The 25,074-nt window shown below is 40.2% G+C and overlaps 5 protein-coding genes and 1 pseudogene across 6 annotated transcripts in view; 1 reads left to right on the top strand and 5 right to left on the bottom strand.

Annotated features, from left to right (window-relative positions):
* Nucleotides 1-25,074, bottom strand: part of LOC105433428 (galectin-8) — a 420,969-nt gene that overhangs the window by 339,377 nt on the left and 56,518 nt on the right. The gene's annotated exons all lie outside the window — the stretch shown is intronic.
* LOC148936032 (uncharacterized) lies at nucleotides 4-973 on the bottom strand. The gene has a single exon (XM_089079160.1). It carries the CDS (start codon nucleotides 868-870, stop codon nucleotides 346-348), a length of 525 nt encoding a protein of 174 aa, XP_088935286.1. The 5' UTR covers nucleotides 871-973; the 3' UTR covers nucleotides 4-345.
* Nucleotides 964-4,419, bottom strand: LOC148936031 (uncharacterized; annotated as a pseudogene).
* Nucleotides 5,232-6,389, top strand: LOC148936030 (uncharacterized). The gene has a single exon (XM_089079158.1). The coding sequence runs from the start codon at nucleotides 5,232-5,234 to the stop codon at nucleotides 6,387-6,389; it is 1,158 nt and encodes a 385-aa protein (XP_088935284.1).
* Nucleotides 8,002-10,730, bottom strand: LOC148936029 (uncharacterized). Its single transcript, XM_089079479.1, is given in 2 exon segments — nucleotides 8,002-8,520; nucleotides 8,523-10,730. Coding segments are annotated over 2 exon segments (2,583 nt in total). The 3' UTR covers nucleotides 8,002-8,145.
* Nucleotides 10,789-12,027, bottom strand: LOC148936028 (uncharacterized). The gene has a single exon (XM_089079480.1). It carries the CDS (start codon nucleotides 12,025-12,027, stop codon nucleotides 10,789-10,791), a length of 1,239 nt encoding a protein of 412 aa, XP_088935606.1.

Raw genomic sequence — 25,074 nt, 5'->3', positions numbered from 1 at the left:
GAGTTTACTGTTATAGTGTTTTATTATAAACTGTTATAAACTGTTTTATTATAAACTATTATAAATTAAAAGAAAAAAAAAGATTGCATTATCAATTAATTATAAAATTTTTATTTCAAGAAAAAACCTAATCAGCTATAAAAAATATGTAAAGAGAAAAAAAGAAAAATGTGAATAAAAAGTTTCACGCTTCAATCATAACGCAATTTCTTTGTCATCGATGAGTCGATCGAACGTTACATTGAAAAAAAAATGTATAGGATCGTTGGAATATTAAGTAATCATCGATGTATATGAATAGCGGGGAAAAGGAATAAAAGAAAATATATTATATGTTATATATGTTTATTTAAGATTATCTGCCCACCAATTAAACAATTTAAATACATTTTGTAACGCGCAATTAGTATAATGATATCCACATCGTACAGAATTATCAGCATTTAGATTATTTAAAGAATCTATGTCTTCGTAATCCGCATCCAGGGTCTCGATGTACACGCGCTCTCGCTCATCGTCCAAAAGCAAATTCCGCAACCATTTTCGTTTTTCGTGTCCCTTGACATATATGACAGCATCATCGCCGTCATCGTCGTCGTTATCTTCTTTCGTACCATGCACAGCTTTCGTAATCAAACTTTTAGCTTCGCTGTACGGAATCGTTCCGTCGTTCCATTGCAGTCTATGATGATGACGTATCACCCAGCGTGCGCGAGATTTGTCGGCACTTGCCAGGAAATGCCACGGTATAGGGCTTGCGAAAATGTAATGAGAGAGAACGGTCCGTTTTTTGAGAGCAGCAAACTCTTTTACGACAAACTGTCCTTCAACGAGGAAACCTTGCAGGTCTACGAACGTTGGCACAGACATGTCGAGAAGAAGACTGCGATCGATTTCGATGTATAGATTTTATTGTCTCATATACCAGCGATGCTCTTAGGTGATCTTGCGTACAACATTGGTCAATGGGTTGTACTGAACCACGCGATCGTGTATAATGAGACAGTACGCGGTGGTATTCATCGGTACGTTCTCCTTAGTCTCAAATTCCAATCTCACATCCACGGTTGCGCTCTTGACTGATTCGTTTTGTCGAGAACAATCGATGATTACGAATGGACCGTAACGTAGAAAAGACGTGAGGGTAAGACTTGGCTCGAGATACTCGTATCCGTAGTAATTTTTGCAGAAACGCGCGTACGTTTCGTACAACACAGACCATCTGTTTTTTTCGAAATCCAGATTCATATCATCGTACGGATAACATTCTGAGTTCAGATAGAGTTTCACATTGGTTAAGTTGCAGTCGTCGAATCGGCTCGTGTCCTCGGCCATGATGTTCTTTCGGCCTGTTTGCAAAGCGAAGATGACATATCGCGGCTTCTCCAGCTGAGTAGCGGTCTTGATGGCCCACGAATGCTTGGTTGTACGCTGTAACAGCGGAAATTCATACAGATCCCACGAGCGAAAAGCCATGCTCAAGTATCGTCCGCTCTCCAAAGTGCGCAGCATCGATAGTTTTGTTATCTCGTTCAATAACACGTGCGGCATTCGCCATTGTATCTTGAATAAGTCGATCACGGGATCCAATGCCGAATTTCCCATCAATTGTTGTCGTTGCGCGATCGTATTAAGATCAACTCGTGACGAGCGTTGATTACCACGCGTCTGTAATCCTCGCAGAATCCCAACAGTACGTAGAGAGGTACGCAAAAGTTAAAATATCCATCCGCGTTGGTACGCGCATCCCAGCCAGCATTTCTCAGAATCACGCTTCTCTCGGATGACGTCGTTACGTAGTATTTGAGCGCGCTAGTTATGCCCACGTTTCTATTACGATCAATCTCCACGCCATCGAGCTCGTATCGAATCTCATCGAACATGAACACCACAAAATTATTTCCCAACATCACATCAGATCCGTCGACAACATTTTTCTTCGTTAATTTTCCCTCGATATATAGAAAGCTTTCGTACGGCAATGTGTACAGATCCTGTTGCTGTATGGGTATTCTTATCTCATCACTGTACCCAAACGTTGTATTGGCGAACGGGTTATACGTATGAGTTTCAATCTTGAAGATGCGATCGTCGAAGATTGGCTCATCTTCGATGTTTAGGATGTCAGTCATCTCACAAGTTGCGCACCGCGAATCTTAAAGCTTGTAAAAATTTAACGTTCGATGCGTTGAGTTTCTTTCTCTTTTTGATGCAACCGGATGAGCGAGTATTGTCGATTGGTGTTTTCTTTATAAAAGATGCGTTATCTCTCTGAGCGTGCTTCGCTTCGTTCAACACGAGCATCCCAAATGTCGCGCTCGCGTTATCGCCGTCGCCGTCGTACGTGCAATCTGATAGTGATCTCTTCTCTTCTGAAATCGAGCAATCGTCCGTTCTGGTCAACAATGCGAATCGTTAGCTCCGTAATGCTCCGTACGATGACTGGCAAGTAAATGATTTGCATCGGCCTTTCCGATATCTTATATCCTGGTGGCACGCTCAGCGAAAATTCATGTATCGTGTGCACACTTTTATTGTTGCTATATGCGCCCGCGGTCACGTTGCACTCTACACAGATAATGTTTATATTCATTATGTTGATTGACATGTCCGATTTATACCACTTTCGCGGTTGCAATATACGCTTTGACGAGAAACCAAGCAGCGATCCAATGTTATTGGGCTTGTTAAAGTTTATTCTGTAATCACATTTAATCTCACACCTCATCGTGTTGTAATTTGCGCGGAGCACTATCGGGTATTCAGCAATGTCATCATCGCCGCGCGCGGTGTCACCGGCGTTACCATCGGATGTGTCGCGTCGCGGATGTTTTCATAAAATCTCACGTTTCAAAAAATCATTTATGGCTTGCAGTTCGTACGACCCTTCGGGAATCGTAATTTCTGCGTCGTCTTTGTCAAAATAAAATTTGTTGTTCGAAACATTTACATTCGGTATCGTGTGATAAGTCTCCAAAATTGTTAGACCAAGCTCGTAGTCATCGTCGTTCAAATCTATGGCTGGAAAGTAGTTTGCCGCGAGAACGCTGCTCTTCCCGCTTAACGTAAGCGTCAGCGACATGATGGAAAAGCGTTCAACGAATACTGAAACATCGCGGCATTTTGTTAGACTTTATAAATTCATGCGCGTCGACCGTTTGGAGAAACCACAAACACAGCTGTCCGCAGACGCTCTGATCGTACGTCTGATAGGACGTTCGATTGTACTCTATCATAACATTGTCTCCGAAATATCGTACCAGTTCCTTCGGCGGTCGAAGATTACCGAAACTGTCGAAATATATAACACGATCGTTTCTCTTTGCGTATGCTACCCAATGAGTGCCAGGACCCATCGTGTCATCCAGATTTACGATATCGCTCTCTTTTCGACGCGCGCCGCTAATCGGTAATGCGTCACGCATGAAAACGCCTCTGAAGTATGGTACGCGCATACGCTTCGCCAGCTGGTCCAATTGTACGTTGGTAGTTACACCCGTAGATATTTTTATTGTCTCTTTGACGTTTTTTTTTCTTTTTTTCTTTTTTCGCTGTTACACCTCGTCCGCCTTTGTACGGAGCGAGATATAGTCCCCGTCCGTGTTTGTACGGAGCGAGATACAATCCCCGTCCGCGCGTTTCCATTGCGCGATTGTGACGTTGTAGTTCCTCGAGCTGACGTTGTATGGCTTTCTTGTCGTTTACCGCTTTCGCCACGCTGGCCGCTCCGCCAATCATGGAACCGAGCGCGCCCAACATTTTCAGAATCGGTAATATGCCGCCTCGTTTCGCCGTTGGAAGTATTCGTTTTTTTTTGTTGGCTTTTTCCTTGTTTTCGTTTTCATACCCATGCCGATCTTGGTCTTGGCTTTCATCGCTGCCCAAACAGCTGTAGCAGCAGCTTTTTCGCCCAAATTCGAATCTCGCAATGACGCGTCCTAGGGCTTTATCGGCGAGTATCTTATCCGCCGCGTGTCTATCGGTGAGATCGTTGCTCCGAGAATACGCAATGTCGTGTTCACGGCACGCTGCGTCTAGTGGATTTATGCCCGTTTCACCTCTGGCTAATCGCTTTTTCAGCCGAGTACCCGGACCGCAAAACTGATAGCCGGGAATATGTAACTCGAAAGGAAGCGCATTTATCGCTCGATTGAGCAGTCCTCCAACGCAGCCTTTGTTCGTTGCTGCTGACATATGTTACAATCCTTTATCTTCGGTGCGGGGCCGTCTATATGCGTGCGTTGCCACGATTGATTATAATGCTTGACGCAGCGACGATAGATTTGAACCTCCAAATCCGCCTTTATATGCTCCGGAAGTTTGTCCCACACGTGGTCGATATAGTCACCACATATGCGTAACAATATGATCTTCGGTATATATTGCAACTGTTCAGCGCGCAAATTCCAAATATCAAATAGATACGATAGCGCGAGATACATTTTTGCTACTAAGCGAATCGCGGTTTCGCGCGCCTATAAATAGGCGTTCAATCAAAGCCTAGATAACGCAGTGTGAACATGAAATTCGTGCGGTACCCGCAGACGATACACGTCGTGAACTACGACGAGAAAGCGCAAATGATGGGGGACATCGCGACAAAGCGCAAGCATGATGAAATACTACCGAGTACTATACGCGCCATTATTTGCGGTCCATCGAATTGCGGTAAAACCAACGTTCTCATAAGTTTGCTCGAGAGTCCGCACGATGTACGTTTCGAGAACGTGTACGTGTATTCAAAGTCATTGCAACAACCAAAATATCGATATCTCGAAACTTTGTTGGCATCGATCGACGAAATCGGCTATTTTACGTTTTCCAACAACAGTGACGTCATCCCACCGAGCGAGGGACGTCCCAATTCGATCTTCGTCTTCGACGACATTGCATGTGATAAGCAAGATGTGATGAGAGAGTATTTCTCGATGGGTCGCCATTCGAACGTCGACTGCTTCTATCTCTGTCAGACGTATGCGAAGATACCTAAACATCTGATACGCGACAATGCGAACTTGCTGATTTTATTTAAACAGGATGATACCAACTTGAAACATGTTTACAACGATCATGTGAATACTGACATGTCGTATGATGAATTCTGTGCGTTATGTCGCGATTGTTGGCGGCGCGAGTACGGATTCCTAGTGATAGACAAAGACAGTCCGCTTGTCAACGGGCGGTACAGAAAAGAATTTAACATGTTCGCGGTACCATAATGTGGATAGTCGATGTTGATACGTCAATTAGACAACATGAATAACATCAAAGATCGCAAGAAAATAGCAAAACAGATTGCGAAAACGAGCGATTCGATTCGCAAAAAATATCGCGCTTTGAAAACTGGTAAAATAGATGAAGATGTAGCGTTGGAGAGACGCTTCAAACCCATCGTCGAACCTCTAAAACAGATTGTTGAGGAAACACATCCAATTAAAAAAGTAGCCAATGTTGCAAAGGATATCAGTATTAAGAAAAAAAAGAAACGTGAAGACAGCGATGACGATGACGATACTACTACTACTACTACTACTACTAACAGGGATTCGTATTGGACGGATGTTGGATGGTTGAAATTATCGCCGCAATCTAAAAAGCGTACAAAACAATTGAATACTACGTCAGATTCATTCACGTTCGATTCTACATCAATAGAACCATCAAAAGAACTACCGAAAATACCGCTATTCGTGCGAAATGAAAATATTTTTGAAACAAAAGACGTTAGTGAACCATCACTCGAAACAACCATCAAACAGAATCTGCAAACGCATGGAAGTCGTGAGACGCTTCATGGTCAGCTAGGACCATTGGGACGAAAGTACGTGGGCCTTCTTCTCGGTGACGACATAGATAAAGCGATCGATAATGTGTACGGTATCTATTTCGACAAAAGTGGTACAATGCTCGGTGACAAAAAGTTTGACGTTGACAAAAATGACTCCATAATCATAGACAATGTGAGATACAATGGTACACCAGGATTATACGAATTGATCTTCAAGAGACTTCCCGATGAAGCTATATTTACCGAAGATGACAAACAAACGTATAAAAATATACTATTAACAACGAATGCTCATAGACGTGGTCACAGCGCCCATAATCCCATCATGGGCAACAAGGGATACAAGTACATTAATATCATTGCTCCGCTCGTATCTACATATAAAAGAAGCAGTAAAAAGGGTGCAAGCATGAATAATATACCATCCACCATGAAGTTAAATGGCAACAAGATCGATTACGTGCATTGGGACGATCCCAACGAACTGGTGGATCGACTTCGATTACTCGACGCTTCGCACCGAGCTGGTCACAACGCTCACGACAACGAGATGCTGTCGATCATCGAGGAACTTCGCGAAGCCGGCAGTATTATAAATTAAATCGCGTGTCGATGAAACGAGCCAGTTGATTGACGTCAGTGAGGAAAAAAAACTTTAATTGTAATATATCTTATTTACACGCATTAATATCAAACATCGTCGAAACATGAGATCGTCAAAATCTGATGGACGTGAAAAAAATATTAACTCCGTAAGGCGACGACTCGTCGAAGAATTGCACGCTCCAGCCAGAAAAAATTTTCCACGAAGACGTGTCATAATTCGAGGATACGACGATCTGTGGCAAGCTGACATCGTCGAGATGCGTCCATATTCGAATTTCAACAGAGGTCATCATTACATACTCACCGTTATCGATGCGTTGAGCAAATATGCCTGGGCTGTACCGCTTAAGAGCAAAATCGGAAGCGAGACGGCTAACGCTATCGCCGAGATAATTCGAGAGAGCGGAAGATGCCCGAGAAATTTGCAAACGGATATGGGGAAGGAGTTTTACAACGCCGATGTGCAGAAACTCTTGAAAAAACATAGCGTTAATCATTATTCCACGTATTCGATATTGAAGGCATCGATCGTCGAACGGTTCAATCGCACACTTAAAAACGACATGTGGAAGATGTTTACACTTAATGGTACTTACAAGTGGGTCGACGCGCTGCCACGTCTCGTGTTAGATTACAACGCGCGCAAACATCGCACTATTGGCATGCGACCCATTGACGTAACTCCCGCGATCGCTAAAAAACTCTTGGGCACGGTGTACAGCGCGATAAAGATCGCAGGTCCAGCAAAATTCAAAGTAGGCGAATCGGTACGCGTGAGCAAGTACAAGACAGTTTTCGAAAAAGGTTACACGCCAAATTGGACCACCGAGGTGTTTAAGATCGTTAAAGTGCAGCGTACTAATCCCGTAACCTATCTACTCGAAGACTATCGCGGAGAATTCGTTGCTGGAGCGTTCTACGAGCACGAGTTGCATCGCGCGACTCATCCGGACGTGTATCTCGTGGAGAAAGTACCGTAGGAAAGGAGATAAGATTTACGTCAAGTGGCTGGGATTTGATGGGTCACACAATTCTTGGATACACAAAAATAATGTGATTTAATTCATTTATTGTAAACAAATATAAAAATATTTATATAAAAAAAAAATATTTATATAAAAATATATACAACAAGTCTTATTTTTTCTTCCATTACATTTTCATAAAGAAACTATACTGATGGACTAACTACGATGAACTTAAGATATAAAATGTATAAAATGTATAAAACTACGGGAAATACGTACATATAAACTACAAGTACATATAAACTACAAGTACATATAAACTATAAGAAATACATACATATGTATATGCATACGTACATATGTGCATAAACTACAAGTATGTATATACATACGTACATAAATACATACGTACATATGTACATAAATACATACATACGTACATATGTACATACATACGTACATATGTATGTGCATACGTACATATATATGTACGTACATACTGTACATATGTACATACGTACATATGTACATACGTACATATGTACATATGTACATAAATACATACGTACATATGTACATACATAAATACATACGTACATATGTACATAAACTACAAGTATGTATATACATACGTACACACGTACATAAATACATATATATATATGTACATTACATACTGTACATTACATACGTACATATGTACATATGTATATATAAACTATAAGAAATACGTACATATGTACATATATATGTATAAAACTATATATAAAAAATACATGTATATTACAAAGGTATTCGCCAATGTCCCCATGGTAACGTTTCCGTCGAATCCGGTATGATGTATCGTTTGTCATCGTATGGACTCAGAGCAATTTTTTATTCGGATATCGTATATACTTGGTGTAACTTGGATCTTATACATGACTGGCGACGAGTCATTTCGATCTCTTCATTCAAACACCGTGTATAATCATCGAACGTTATTGTTAGCGCTACGACGTTATTTTTTACACCTTTCGCCTTTTTGGTGTCCTTTTTACCATCCACTCTCATCGCATACATTTTCGCTCTGAGTCCAACAAATTCCGTCATAATCGCACCGTTATTTTCGTCCTTCATTAGGCCGGGTACTTTTTTATTCACGAGAGACATACCATATATGCGTTGTCCGCCGGATAATCGCTCGTATCGAATCTAGCGATATCGCGTTTCATCGTCTCGTACACATCATCACATTCAATGTGATATACAAGACTGTCTGTGTCGGTGTACATGATTTTACATTTGTCGCGATACAGCGGTAACATATATTCGTGGTGAAATTCATACAAGCAGATTTTTGATATATCGAGTATACACATACCCACATAAATCGGCTTGTTGAATTTTACCTCGAGTTTACGCAGTTCGACGGCGATTAAATTTTCCGCAAAGACGCTGCGGCTGTGGAAATTTGGTTTCGCGATCATTGCCTCCGCACCGTATTGTCCGTCCCATTTCGTTATCAATTTTACATCCACGTGATTCCGGACATTATCCATCGTTTTACCAAATACCACGTTGTTCATTAATTTGTATAAATTTTTTTCGAAATCGTTTTTCGCGCACATTCTAAGCTGTGTATTAAGTTCGATGTAATCGCGGAGCCAGGTGGATTGAGCGAATTGTAGTACGCGGTGTATCTTTGCGATACGAAGACCGTGGCGCGTACATTGCTGCAGGTTACGATAGTGGATGACATATCGCTTTTTGTCATATAGCGTCGCGAGAAGTTTATTCTGTCGCGTGCAGGGTGGTTTATCGCGCGTCGGACAGAAAGGTAAGTCGATGTGTCGATCGTGCAGATGATGCGGATACTCGAGATCGACCTCGAGAATATAACCCGTAGGCGAATCCGGAGCGATCGCGCTCACATCAAAGTTCGCGATGTCTTCAACCCATCGAAATTTGGCATAGGGCAGCGGTTGACACATCGCCCATCCGTATAAATTGTTCACGTCGTAGTACATCAAATACGACGACGGTTTCGACGGGTCGTACGAACGCATGTACTTGTTATTGGCCTGCGTGTATCTGTTGAAACATTGACTGAGGCCGCCGCGTATACCGCGCTCGATAAACATAACCATATCGATGTCGGTGAGCAACTCAAATTTTACACGCGTATGTTTCAGCATGGCGTCCCACGTGAAACCTGGCAATGTGTAGTAATGAGCGGGATCGAGACTGTAACTTTTGATACAATTTTCACGGAAATTTTCAAAAATGTCGGCCAATAACAAGACATCAGTCTTCAAATATAGATCGCTATATTCGCCTAAGGTTTCAATAGAGAACCGCTGCCAGATGTTCGCGTGCGCGTAATCATTCTCCGACACTGTGTTACCGGTTAACGAACTATAAAATGATTCGCGCAATGGTAGGCGCGTGTCCTGCAGCTTGTCCGCATGATCCACATATTCATAAGGAAAGACACCTTTACGCGTCAACAAATCAAAATCCTCGTTCGATAACGTGGAAAATTCGGAATGTAAAATTTTCAATTTCTCTCTACTTAAAAAAGATGTCAATTTATCGAGACTGGTACTCAAAAATTTGTACGAATCGATGAATCGTAATTGTACACAATTTTGCGAATCTGATCTATCTTTGACATGTTTAGTGAATGAAATGTATTTTTCCTTTGTTATCGGCAGCACGTCAATTTTGCCTTCGTACGCCGTAGCTATTTCTGTGATAACAAAGTGCGCGTCATAACCGGATAAATTGTGAAAGACTACAGGAATGCAATATGATTTTTTATAGTTTAGATTGCAATTCGAATGTGCGGGTCCGCGGTAACGACCGGTAAGGTGGCAATGATTACGTACCCGCGTGTCGTCCGACGCAAATGATTTCTCACAAATGTGACAACGCGTTGCGCTACGGTATGTCTCCCACTGATCTCTCGATAATGTTTCCATAGGGACATTCGCGGATAACAAAATTTTTATTTGATGCGCCAAATTTTCGAGTTGTTGAACGAACCATGCAACGCAGTCTTCGCCGCGACGAAATTGATACTTCGATAACGCATTGTCGTACGAGCATCGCACATAATATCCTACGCTAAATACCTTGTGTTGCTGTTGATATGTGTACGACGTGTTTTCTCTTTGCGGCTCCATCCTTCGCAGTATGCACTCAAGATCTGCGTAGACGATGAATGGAAGTCGTTCTTTGTTGCAGTAGTTTTTGAAGTCGAGCCACTTGTCGTCCTCATTCGGCAGTCGGATGGCGCAATCGTTCATCCGTTCGCAATCCACCGTATGCGATTCCAATTTCTCAGATGACTGAAAATAATGTAAACATCTGCAAACGGAAAACATAATTTTTTAGTATTTTTAGCATTTAAATTAACAATTATAAAATATTTTACATATTTTGTTAAAAAAATGTGCATACGTACCGATCACAAAAGTATTTCTTGTGTTCTTTTTTACTTAGTTGCGAGCTCACAAGACGGCATAAGTTTTTGATGTACGCGAAGTGTCCATTATCGTCGCGCGGATCCTGCATGTACAACAAATTTGCATGTTTCTCCATTTTCTTTGGTGTCAGATGTATTGGGAGAATCTCCTTTTCCTTGATACCGTAGACGTTGATAGAGATTTCGTTGAGATGTTCGAACTTTTTAATTTGATTCAACGTCATCGGAAACGTAATGTCTTGGAAATTTAACACCGTCGTATAATGTGGATACGATGATTCCCGATTTGTATGCCTTTCGACCGGATGCAAGGCCGCGACCACTGACCATGCGAAACACGCATTATCCGTTGACTGCACGTTAATTACCGCTCTCTTTAACATAATTTCCCGCGGTAACTCGATGTAACACCCCGCGTGCATGGGATTATATTTATTAACATTAATTGTTAAATTTAATATACGTGATAGCGCCCATCCACTGTCGCGTTCTTGAAATTCTTCGAGCGATGCCAACGTAGGTTCAATGACGTGCTGCTCGTACCACTCATCCACATTTGACACTCGAAAGAGTTCACTATTCTTAGTGTTTATACTTTTATTGGCGCGTTTATCGCCCGTCACAAACTCGCCGTTGAACGCGGTGTTCACTTTTACATTATCGTGTCTTTCTATAATGTCTCGCACTCGTTCGAGCACTACATCACCGGCATCTTCCAAAAATCGTCGCGGCTCGATATAGTTCACGTTGATCACCGCACCAGTCAATATACGGCTTTCAAACGCCGTATCAATCTCGCGCCAAACGAGAGATCCATTGTCTCTACTGGTGCTCGCGTACTCGCCACCAACGTGCACGAAACGTCTTTCTAATTGTACCTTTGCACCCGCGAGTCGTGCGATCCTCGCCACCACAGATTGTCTATTTGCAACGGTGAGTCGAGGACGCTTAACACGACTAAGTTCTTCGAGTTGTTCGATACACTCATCGCATTGTTGCAGCCACGCGAAACACTCCACCAAAGTAGCGACCTGGCTGCATTGTTCTAGCAGCTCGCGTTCCACTCGCTCGAGATGTTCCATTTTTTTTTTATATTGCGTCCCACGAAGCACTTGCACTTGCACGTGATTTGTCCACAATATCGTCTTTTTTTTTTTTTTTTTTTTTACGCGGTGCAAATTGGGCACATATTGCATGGCATTATCATACAGACGGACTATTGGCAATTGGAGCAAAATCGGCTGTTTAGCGCATTGAGAGTATCTATCTCGTGCTTCCTAACAGCATACAATACTCCAATATCAGTGTCCGCCAGACGAACCATGCATTCGGCACACAGAGTTAGTGCACCACCCGTTGAATAATAAAATTGTATTGAACAATACTTTTTATTATTATTCAACGCAAGGAGTTCCGAATGCGTAACAATTTTTTCTGCATAATCCGTTAGCTCGTCACTCTGATCACTTATGTAGTCACTGTCGTCAGACAACGCATATTCTTCGTCTTCAATGTCAATATTAATATTGTCAATATTATTAATTTCCATTTCTAGTTCATCTCCAAACTCTTCGTCCACTATATTCCTGAGATTCTCCATGTTTATATTAAACACATTTTCTATATTTAATACGTTATTCATATTCACTATTTTTCTTACACAGTATCGCGATCGATATTCGTTTTGAGACTTCCGAGATCTACTGTGATTCTGTGTGCCCAAGGATCTACTATATATATCATCTATAATTTCATTGTCTCTTTGTCGAACTCGAAGCATGGTCATAAGTTTTCCGAATCACAATTTTGATTTTTTTGTAGCAGTCCAAGTTTTCCCGTTTTTTTTTATCTCCAATTTTTCTCCGATAAGAAGATTCGATAGAAAAGATTTGATGACTTTTTTTTTTTAAAGACAGCATAACTTGAAAGTAACAGTTGGAATAATATTAATCGATATCTGGAATAATTTTTTTCAACATAAAAAGAAAGAAACTTGATATTTATGATGGAATATTATTTATCGGTGTAACATCTATAAAAAATCGTATTCAGTTTTATAGTTTCCGTTCCATGTCACTGTCAAAATTTATTTGGCTCTTACGTGAAAACTTGGACTTGACCAAACAGGAACGAACATGTTTCAATATTTATTATTAGGAAAAAATTAAGAGAGAAGAAGTGTCCATTTACCGACTTATTTTTATTGAATAATGAATTTTTTCGAGATTGTTCGAAATTAACTCGTTACAACATATACATTTGTTTAGCAGCCGAATTATTGGCGCTTCTCTTACCATGCTGTAACACGTACAATTGTCAATGCTATTTTTTCTAAATCGGGACATCATTATAAATCTTTCGAATTTGTTTAGGTACATTATTTTCATTAAATAACGGATTTTTCGAGATTGTTCGAAATTAACTCGTTGCAACGTGTACATTTGTTTATAGCAGCCGGATTATTGGCGCTTCTCTTACTATGCTGCGACACATACAATCGTCAATGATATTTTTTTTCTATATCGGGACATCATTATAAATCTTTCGAATTTGTTTAGGTACATTATTTTCATTAAATAACGGATTTTTCGAGATTGTTCGAAATTAACTCGTTGCAACATGTACATTTATTTATTTATAGCAGCCGGATTATTGGCGCTTCTCTTAACATGCTGTGACACGTACAGTCGTCAATATTTTTCTAATTCGGGACGTCATTATAAATCTCCCAAATAGCAATTTGTTTAAATACATAGCAGCCCGAATATCAGCGCTTTTTTTTTCCTATGTCAATTTCTACAAAAAAATATCTTTTCTAGCAGGTCTTCCTAGACAAAAAAAAAAGACCCCCTCCCCCCCCCTTCCCCCTCAAAAGTACATTCCAAAGGATCGTCGACAAAGCATTCCCCCTTCCCCGTGCCTACCAGTTACCCCCTCTCCTTTACCCCCGCGTCCCCGAGTTACCCCGCACACCCGCACCCCGCTCGGAGCTCCTGGGTTAGAACCGGCCTAGTATTATTACTTTCATATTCGATGAGATTCGATACGAGCTCGATGGTGTGGAAATTGATCGTAACAGAAACGTGGGCATAACTAGCTCAAATACTACGTAAATCATCCGACAGAAGCGTGATGATTCTGAGCGTGATGACTCTGAGAAATGCTGGCTGGGAGGTGCGTACTAACGCGGATGGATATTTTAACTTTTGCGTACCTTTCTACGCATTTGGGATTCTGCGAGGATTACAGACGCGTGATAATCAACGCTCGTCAAGAGTTGATCTTAATACAATCGCACAACGACAACAATTGCCTTATGGGAAATTCGGCGTTGGATCCCGTGATCGACTTATTCAAGATACAATGAATGCCGCACGTGTTATTGAACGAGATAACAAAACTATCGATGCTGCGCACTTTGGAGAGCGGACGATACTTGAGCATGGCTTTTCGCTCATGAGATCTGTACGAGTTTCCACTGTTACAGCGTACAAGCATTCGTGGGCCATCAAGATCGCTACTCAGTTCGAGAAGCCGCGATATGTCATCTTCGCTTTGCAAACAGGCCGAAAGAACGTCATGGCCCAAGACACGAGCCGATTCGACGACTGCAACGTGACCAACTGAAACTCTATCTGAACTCAGAATGTTATCCGTACGACGATATGAATCTGGATTTCGACAAAAATAGATGGCCTGTGTTGTACGAAATGTACGCGCGTTTTTGCAAGGGCTACTACGAATACGAGTATCTCGAGCCAAGTTTACCTTCACGTCTTTTCTACGTAACGGTCCATTCATAATCATCGATTGTTCTCGACAAAATTAATCGGTCAAGAGTGCAACCGTGGACGTGAGATTGGAATTTGAGACTAAGGAGAACGTACCGATGAATACCACCACGCGTACTGTCTCATTATACACGATCGCGTAGTTCAATACCAATGACCAATGTTGATCAATGTTGTACGCAAACTCACCTAAGAGCATCGCTGCTATATGAGATAGAGAGATAATAAAATCTACAATACATCGAAATCGACCGCAGTCTTCTTCTCGACAACAGTCATATCTGTGCCAACGTTCGTAGACCTGCAAGGTTTCCTCGTTGAAGGACAGTTTGTTGTAAAAGAGTTTGCTGCTCTCAAAGAACGGACCATTCTCTCTCATTACATTTTCGCAAGCCCTATATCGTGGCATTTCCTGGCAAGTGCCGACAAGTCTCGCGCATGCTGGGTGATACGTCATCACCATAGACTGCGATGGAACGATTCCGTACAGCGAAACTAAGAGTTTGATTACGAAAGCTGTGCATGATATGAAAGAAGATGACGACGACGACGACGATGACGATGCTGTCATATATGTCAAGGGACACGACAAATGAAAATGATTGCGGATCTTGCTTCTGGATGATGAGTGAGAGCGCACATACATCGAGACTCTGGATGCGGATTACGAAGATATAGATTCTTTGAATAATCTAGATGATAATTCTATACGATGTGGATATCATTATACTAATTGCGCGTTACAAAATGTATTTAAATTGTTTAATTGTTGGACAGATAACCTTAAATAAATATATATATATATATATATATATATATATATATATATATAATATGTTTTCTTTTATTCCTTTTCCCCGCTATTATGTTGATACTTAATATTCTAACGATCTTATACATTTTTTTCAATGTAACATTCGATTGACTCATCGATAACAAAGAAATTGCTTTATGATTTAAGCGTGAAACTTTTTATTCATATTTTTTTTTAAATGGCACTTTATATATTTTCTTATAGCCTGATTAAATTTTTTATTGAAATAAAAATTTTACAATTAATTGATAATGATGCAATCCTTTGTTTTCTTTCTGTTTATGGTCACTATAACAGTAAACTCGTTCTCGATATGCTATCTGCAATTGTACGATCCTTTGTCTTTTTCTTGGCCATTATAACACGCCTGTTCACGAAATACTACCATAATAGAGTATTGCGAGGGGATTTTTTGCCCACTCCATCCTCCTCCTCTTTCAAAAGAGGGAAGGGGGATTAACGCTCTGCCGTGTCAAAATTTACGCGGGTGCGATCATCCTCCGTCATTCGTTTGTATGAACGAATCATACGCAACGTACTCCGCTTCTCCATCATTTGTTTGTACGAATGATTCACACACAATGTACTCCGCCAAAGGAAGCAGCGCACTGTACGATGAAACGAAGAAGGAACGTAACGCGTAAGTTTGACATTTTCTTTTTTTCTTTTTGCAACCTTACGCAATATTATGTATTTAATTTCTGTTATACAGCATTTCGGTGGAGCCTCGCGCGGTGCGCTTACTGAGCAGACGTTACAACCTGACGGCTACGGCTTCAAGTTTCTGGAAATTGGACTCAATGTTGATCCACCGAGCTGGAGATCGCCCTAGGAGATCATCGAAGACAGGAGCTGATACTGTTTCTCGAAACATGGAAAGGACTCCATGAGCAATGGAATATCTACAAATTGCTACGAAACAATTATAAAGATAATTTTATAAGCGTCGAACCGTTAACGGTTCCAAGTTTGCATGATGAACAATGTTACATTCGTACGTCTTGATCTTCAAACGTATGCATTATGATGGTCGAATCAATGCTACGCTGTATGTTTAATCTCGCCGAATGTATTGATATAACGTTCAATCAACTAGACAGATTCGTCGATACGATCGATGAAAAGTATACGCGATTCTCCAACATTGCGTCTATTATAACAAATCCCGAGGAAATATTAGGTGTACAAAAAAGTTCTGAGCTTTTTTTGTAAAATTCAATCTTTATTCAAAAATAAACAAAAAAATATTAATCAGCGAAATATTCCCCGTTTGCATCAACGACCTTTTGCAATCTTTCGGGTAGCTTGCGAATTCCTTGATGATAGAAGCTTACCGGCTTCGAAGCGATAAAGTCATCAATGCATTTTCGTATCTCTTCAAATCTTACGAAATGTGTATCAGCCAAATGATGCTGCAGCGACCGGAATAGGTAGTAATCGGAAGGCGCCATGTCTGGGCTATACGCCGCGTGCGGGAGAAGTTCCCAGCCTAACGCAAAGATATGGTCCTGAATCGCTTTCGCAACATCTGGTCGAGCATTGTCATGAAGCAAGATCACTTTACGACGTTCATAAATGGCCTCTTTTCTTCTAATGCATCGCTCAAATTGGTCAATTGTTGGTAGCGGTCTGCCGTGATTGTTTCATCCGATTGTAACAACTCGTAATACAACACACCTTTCCAATCCCATCAGATACAGAACAAAACCTTCTTGGCGTGGATATTGGGCTTTGGCGTCGATGTTGAAGGTTGACCAGGGTCAACCCATGATTTTCTATGTTTAGGGTTATCATAAAGAATCCACTTTTTATCGCCTGTGATGATTTTGTGCAAAAAAGCTTTTTTCCGGAACTTTGAAAGCAAAGTGAGTGCAGTGTCACGCCGAGGATTTTTGTTGTCTTCGGACAATTCATGCGGAACCCATCTGCCTTCTTTCTGAACTTTTCCCATCGTATGTAAACGTACGGAAATGGTTTGTTGCGTAACGCCAAGCTGTTCTGCAAGTTCCTTTTCAGTTTGCGCAGAGTTTATATCTAGCAGTGCTTGCAATTTGTCCGTTTCAATCTTTTGAGGGCGTCCAACACGCAGTTCATCAAGACTGAAATCTCCTTGGCGAAATTTTTGATACCATCTTTTATATGTAGTATGACTTATAGCGTTCTCTCCATATGCAGCACAAATCATTGCAGTGACTTCAGTAGCATTTTTCTTCAGATGAAACGCGAAGTGAATGGAAAATCGAATATGCTCTTTTGTTATTGCCATCGTGAACACTACTGATTTTTGAGGTTATATGCATCAAACGCCAAACCGTATGGCAGACCAAATGTTTTAGAAGGCCAAATGTCAACGCTTTAAAACCGCAAAAGGGCGGGAAGATATATAAAATTTAAATTGTTATTTTGGTTGTATGAAATCTAAAGCTCAGAACTTTTTTGTACACCTAATACCATACGTGATACGCGATAGCGATATCTTCGATAGGCATCAATTGCGAACTGTTAGCTTTAGTTTTTAATATGTATGAAAAAAAGAAGATGTAACAAAAATGTGAATAAAAACGTTTTCACGCTTAAAAATATGATTTCAATCAAAACAAACCTATTTCCTATCTTAAAATAAAATAATATTCCGGTTATGATAGAATATTATTTATTGGTACATACTATCATTGGTACATAATATCAATAAAAAAAGGGTAATATTTCTTTCTTTTCTTACTGAATTAATTTCATTTTCTAGTTCATTTTTTATAGTTTTCCATTTTCCACGTCGCCGCCAAATTTATTGCTTCCTACGTGAGAACTTGAACTTAGCCAAAAAGAAATGAGCATGTTTCAATATTTATTAAAAAAAACAAGAAAAAAATTAAGAGAGGAGAAGTGTCCATTTATCGAGTAATACATATATTTTCATTGAATAACGGATTTTTCGAGATAACGGATTGTTCGAAATTAACACGTTGCGACACGTACATTTATCGGCACCTTTTTTTCCTTTCTTTTCCCACGTCAATTTCTACAAAAAATATCTTTTCTAGCAGTTCTTTCTAGACAAAAAAGATCCTCCCACCCTCCTCTCAAAAATGCATTCCAAACGACCATCGACAAAGCATTCCCCTTCCCCGTGTCCACCAATTTACCCCCTCTCCTTCATTCCCACATCTCCGAGTTACCCCGCATCCCGCTCGAAGCCCCTGGGTTAGAACCCAGTTAGAACGGTCTAGTATACCTACTCGTAGGGAAAAACATCTTTACGCATCTATTAGTCAAAATCCTCGTTCAATAACGAGGAAAATTCAGAATGTAAAATTTTTAATTTCTTTCTGCTTAAAAAACATGCCAATTTATTGAGACTTGTATAAAAAATTTGTACGAATCGATGAATCGTAATTGTACACAATTTCGCGAATCTGACTTCTCGGCGGTATCTTTAACGTGTTTGGTAAATGAAATATATTTTTTTTTTGTTATCGGTGTTCTGCCTTCGTACGCCGTAGCTATTTCGATGATAACGAAATGCGCATTATAACCAAATAAATTGTGAAATACTACGGGAATACAGTGCGAGTCTTTGTAATTTAGATTGCAATTCGAATGCGCGAAATCACGGTAACGACTGATAAGATGGCAATGATCGCGTACCCGCGAGTCGTCCGGTGCTTTTTCCATATCTTTTATATTTTTTGAGATATTTGATATATTAAAAAGTTTGAAAAAAGAACACCCATAAATAAAGCACAATATATAATAGAAAATACAATGTTTTGTTTATTTATAAAAATAAAAATAATTTAGCAAAGAAGATATCTAAGTGACAGTTTGAGGCGAAAGGCGTACGAGCATATTTCTCACAAGACGACGCTCCTGAGGCACAGCCGTTCAGCGGCTCAGCCGCTGAGACTCGAGCGGTGGTGGGGGAACTGTAGGCATCGCCTTCGAAATCGGACCGAGATATTCAATTAATTCCGAGCGCTGATCTATTGGAATGTGCTATTATGCAATCTATATTCTTGTATTTTTAGTTTATTTTCTTTATTTTCATAAAATATGAGTTATCTCATTATTGTAGCAAGCCCTCGAATTTATCATTTTTTTTTCTTAATCATATTTTTGTTTTCAGGAGTAGAAACAATTCAATAAGTCTCTTGTTGAGACTAGACAAGTAATTGAGCGAGCTTTTGCTTTATTAAAAGCAAAATTTTGACGTCTTAAATATTTAAATATGAATCATATGAGCATAGATTTGATTCCTCAAACTATTATTGCATGTTGCGTTCTTCATAATGTCTGCATCTGCATAGTTTAGATGTAGATATTGAAGATAATATAAATGAAATGATAAATGAAATTAATAGAGAAAATAATGAAGAATTACATGCAGAAAGAGATAGAGAGTTTTGATAAAAGAGATAATATTGCTCAGATGTTACATGTTTTTAACATGGATTAAGAAAAACTATACATTCATGCGTATGTGTATATATCAGCTACATCTATGTACTTTGTAATAAAAGTGTCATTAGATCACTTCTGTTCAAAAAAATAAATTACGTTTTACTTTATATTTTTTAGTTAATATTTTTATTTTACATAATATATGCATAGAAAACAAGTAATATATGAGAGCGGTTTGAAAAGTCTGTGCAAAGTCAGAAAAATAGCACCACTAGGTTATTTTCAATTAAGGTTATTTTCAATTAATAGCATCTCTTGGAACAACACACATCAAATTTTAGCCAGATTGATCTATTTCTCTGTATTTGACGTTCGTCTGAATCGAGGAAGTCAAGTGATTTCTAAAAAATGGATGAAATAGAATTTCGTGTATTGACCAAGCATTACTTTATAAAAGGCAAATCACTTCAGCAGACTAAAAAGAAGCTTGATAAACATTGAATGATGAATCTGCACCTTCAATTAGAACAGTACACGCTGAACGTTCTGGACGCCTTGTTGAGGCTATTACTCCAGAAATCATTGATAAAATCCATGATATCAATGATGGTTAGGTGGTTATGGATGATGGTAATGGATGATAGAAGAATAAAGGTGCGTGAGATTGCTAGTACTGTGGGCATCTCGAGTGAACAGATACATAATATTTTGCATCAACATTTGGGTATGAAAAAGTTATCTGCAAGATGCCGCAATTGCTCACAATTGACCAAAAACAAAATCGTGTGAAGTATTCCAAGGAATGTTTGCAGCTGTTCCAACGGAATCCATAGGACTTTAGGCGTCGTTTCGTCACTGTGAACGAAATGTTGCGGCCGTGCGGTATTCCGTTCGGCGCTGCTAAAAGATAATCAATATCAATCGATAAGAGTTTGAATAGAGGATCAGCCCTTGGCAACGCGTTGTTCTCCGACTGTTTTATAGATTTGACGGCCAGATTTCGCGGTGGCCGGACGCGTTTCTGTACCGTTGGTTTAATAAAGAGCGAGTCTTTCCTAAAACAGTGTTCTTCTTTTCCGAAAGCGCTCCGCCGAGTATCGCGGGAAGTAACGCCGCGAACGCGACAATTTTGGGGGCTCGTCCGGGATCGAATTTTTCGATTCGTGTGTGTGTGTGTGTGTGTGTGTAAGAGATAATGGCGGAGCGACAAACAGAAGAGACGGGGACTGGACAGGAAGAGGCGAAAAGTCGGAGAGTGATCTCTGCGAGGAAAAGGGCACTCGAGCGGAAGGGCCGGAGGCGTCTCCGAATTTGGAGGAGATTCTTCGCTTAACGCTGGAGGAGCTTCGCTCTCTGAGGGAGGAACGCGTTCGTCGAGAGACAGAAACATTTTCAATGCCCGGTCCGCAGGGAGAGATTTCGCAACGTCCGATATCAGGTCAGTCATTTCCTTTTTCAAATTTTAATTCCGACTTTAAACTCAAGCCCGATATTTACGATGGTAGTGTTCCGTTGCGCGAATATCTTACGCAGTTTAATTTAATTGCGCGGGCGAATAATTTGGGAAACGCGGAAAAGGCTGTTGTATTAGCATCATGTCTCCGAGGAAAAGCGCGTGCGATTTTGGAAAGGGGCACAGATTTTGAGAACTCTCAATTTGAAAATTTGGTCGCGCGTTTAGAGCTACGTTTTGGAGAAAATTTATCCTCGCAAAATTATTATTATCAATTTACGAATCGAAAACAGAAATTCGGAGAAGATTTAGCTGCATTAGGCTCGGATATCGAGTGTTTATCTCGATTAGCTTATCCTGAATGTTTTCCTGGAGTTCGTGACAAAATTGCTTGTTCTCAATTTGTAGTTGCATTGTCTGATGTGAATGTTAAACAGACATTGCAGCTAGAAGGGTTAACGTCTTTGAGGGCCGCAGTAGAAAGGGCTTTGGCTATTACAATTATTAGGGAGAATTGTTTAAAAGAGCGGAGAAATTTTGATTTTAAAGAGGTTAAAGATTGCTCGAATTATAAGAGCAATCCTGAAGAATTTTAAGTAGAGATTTTCGGGGCCCGGTTTTCCAATTTCGACATTACTTTTATTTCTTGTTAATTGTTTTGAGTTACTGTGTTCTGTTTTATTTTTCTTTAAGCTTCCTTCCGTCGTGAGAAGCGTCGTGGGGAGATCCTCGAGCCTGAGCTCCAAGCAAGATCTTCAAGCTCGTGCTTCAAACTGAAATGAAGTCTGCCTCGCCCCCGGTTTTCCGAGTCGTGGTTTTTCCGGGGGACGATGGGCGAATGCCGAGGCAGGGGCTTAGTGTGTCTTTTAGAAAGACGTAAGGGTCCACGACGATTACCCCCACTTTGCCCGAAAAATAGAAGAGAGAAGTACGCAAAGCTCAAGACGAAGAGTCAAGAGTGAAACGCGCGAGAATTTCAAGAACAAGATTCTTCTGAAGAGTAGAGAAGACTGGGATTGGAAGTAGCGGCGCCCGGTAACCTGAGGCAGCAGCCCAGGGTAGGGCAGGAAGTCGCCAGGAGCCCAGAAGTCTTTTCCTAAGAGGAAGTTCTTGAAAGAGGAAGAATTGTCGGGACGACAATTTTATGAAGAGGGGGGCAGTGTTGCGGCCGTGCGGTATTCCGTTCGGCGCTGCTAAAAGATAATCAATATCAATCGATAAGAGTTTGAATAGAGGATCGGCCCTTGGCAACGCGTCGTTCTCCTTGTTTTATAGATTTGACGGCCAGATTTCGCGGTGGCTGGACGCGTTTCTGTACCGTTGGTTTAATAAAGAGCGAGTTTTTCCTAAAACAGTGTTCTTCTTTTCCGAAAGCGCTCCGCCGAGTATCGCGATCACGGGAAGTAACGCCGCGAACGCGACAGAAACATGGGTATACCACTACACGCCTGAGACCAAAGAACAGTTCAAATAATGGGTTGCCAGTCGGGAATCTACACCAAAGAAGGCAAAAACCATTCCGGCAAGATTATGGCGACTGTCTTTTGGGATTCGCAAGGCATAATATTCATCGACTATATGAAAAAGAAAATAAAACTATTTCAGGTGAATATCATTCATCGTTATTGGACCGTTTGAAAACCAAGCTGCAAGAAAAACGTTCATGATTGAACCACAAGAAAGTCCTTTTCTATCACGACAACGTCAGCTCACTCCTTCGGAGTTATGGCCGCAAAATTGGGGTTATGGTTTCAACTCGTTCCTTATCCCCTCTATTCTCAGATTTGGCTCCCTCGGACTATTACTTATTCCCCAATGCGAAGAAATGGCTAACGGGAAGGAGATTTCATTAAACGAGGAGGTGATTGCGGAAACGAATGCCTGTTTTGCACAGTTGGACCAATCATATTATTCGGAAGGGATCAACAAACTGGAACAGCGTTGGACAAAGTGTGTAAGCTTAAAAGGAGATTACGTTAAAAAATAAAAAAGGTTTATCCCGAAAAATTAAGAAGTTTTCCTTTTTGTACGGATTTTTCAAACCACCTTCGTATCTATAAGAATATATGTAATAAAATATATGCAAGAATAAACAATATAATTCTAAATATCTTCAAAATATATATATGTTTCACAACTTTTTATTAATCAGAAATTTTAAAAGAACCTAAGTCATAACTAAAATTAACATACATAAATTATCTATGTGAAGAATAAATTCTTTTTTTACATATCCTTGTATATGCTCTTTTCTAGATCTAACAGATCCAAAAATACTAATCCTGTTTTATCTATAAGAATCATATGTGAGTATTGAGTATTTTAACACAAATATGTATATGACTGTAATATGTATGAGATGTATCTTCTAGATAGAACAGCATAAGCATTTTGGATTTACTTCACTACGAATTGTCTATGAATATGTAGAAACTATAGAAATAAAAAAAAATATCTTTTACTGTTATGCGTTCAAGCTCGAAAGAAGCGAAAGCATGCATGATATACGTATATATTATATATATATATATATATATATATATATATATATTATATATCAATTTGTAATTACGTAATATTTGTAATTACGACGGACATCGCTCATGCATACATGTTCTATTACGTATGCATATTGTATTATATACTTATAACATAACATCGTTGGGACGGCGCGGTTCCTGTGAGTTCGAGCTCTCGACTTGCGACGTAGCGTTGCTCGAATCATCAAAATCCGAGCACACGTGCGAGTCTTGGCCTTGCCGTCGCCGATCCGCGGCTTTTGTGATCTCGCGACTGCGAGAGAAAAACAGGATTCGGCTTGTTTCGTTTTTCGTGCCGAGGATCCTCAAGAATCGGCGAGCGGATTATTATTCGATTACTATCCTGCACATCGAAGGTTCGGCGAGCAATTTTATATTCTTCTCGTTCGCGACACGGTACACATCGCGAGTTGAAGTCTCGATCCGGATACGGTGTGTGAGTGCTGAACCACAACCGAGGCAACGGCCTCAGGCGTTGTTGTGCCGTCGAACACAATAGAAAAACGACGGCTAATACGAATTCGAGAAAAAACGTTAATCAGCGTGACTCAGGGCAACAGCTCCTAAACGTTGTCGCACCGACCGACCCAAGGCATCACGGCCTCCAGGCGTTGTCGCTTGATATCATACGAATCTTTCCTAAGAGTCGGATCCGTAGACGACAGTGTGTATGTGACAAACTGAAGTGCGTGCGAATCAACAAACTATTACGCGATCACAAACATTGCGCGGTCAGTATACTTGTTGTAAAACCACGAACTGTAGCACAAGCTTACTTCGTAAATAAATAGTTAGAACAAGATACGTAACTATAAATCGTGAAATTTCCACGCGAAACTACGAGTGTGAGTGTTAGGTCATCCACATTCGACAGAACATCTACAAAATGCCAACAAATGTAAAGTTAACTATTCTTAAATTCTTTGGCACATATTATTAAGTCTTATCAGTCTCATAACATTTTAAATTATATAATATAATAACACAAGAAAAAATTAATAATAGTTAAAATAAAAAAAAATATTTTGAACAAATGCTTAGAATAACTTCAAGGTGTTTAACTTAAGCTTTGTGTCCTCGATATTAGAAATCGGTTCGAGATCTCGGATAGAAAAAGAATTAGCCAATTGCATTTAAATAATTCGATCAATTAATCAATGCGATTGGTCAGTTCTCTTTTCATCTGAAATCTTGGACCGATTTTTAGTATTGAGACTACAAAGGTTTAGATCAGTGTATAGACTAAG

The sequence above is a fragment of the Pogonomyrmex barbatus genome, unplaced genomic scaffold (genome assembly GCF_055798465.1).
Source record: "Pogonomyrmex barbatus isolate J1 unplaced genomic scaffold, ASM5579846v1 scaffold3, whole genome shotgun sequence".
NCBI classification, from domain to species: domain Eukaryota; kingdom Metazoa; phylum Arthropoda; class Insecta; order Hymenoptera; family Formicidae; genus Pogonomyrmex; species Pogonomyrmex barbatus.
The sequence above is the reverse complement of the archived record's forward strand: the minus strand, read 5'-3'. Positions and strand labels throughout refer to the sequence as shown.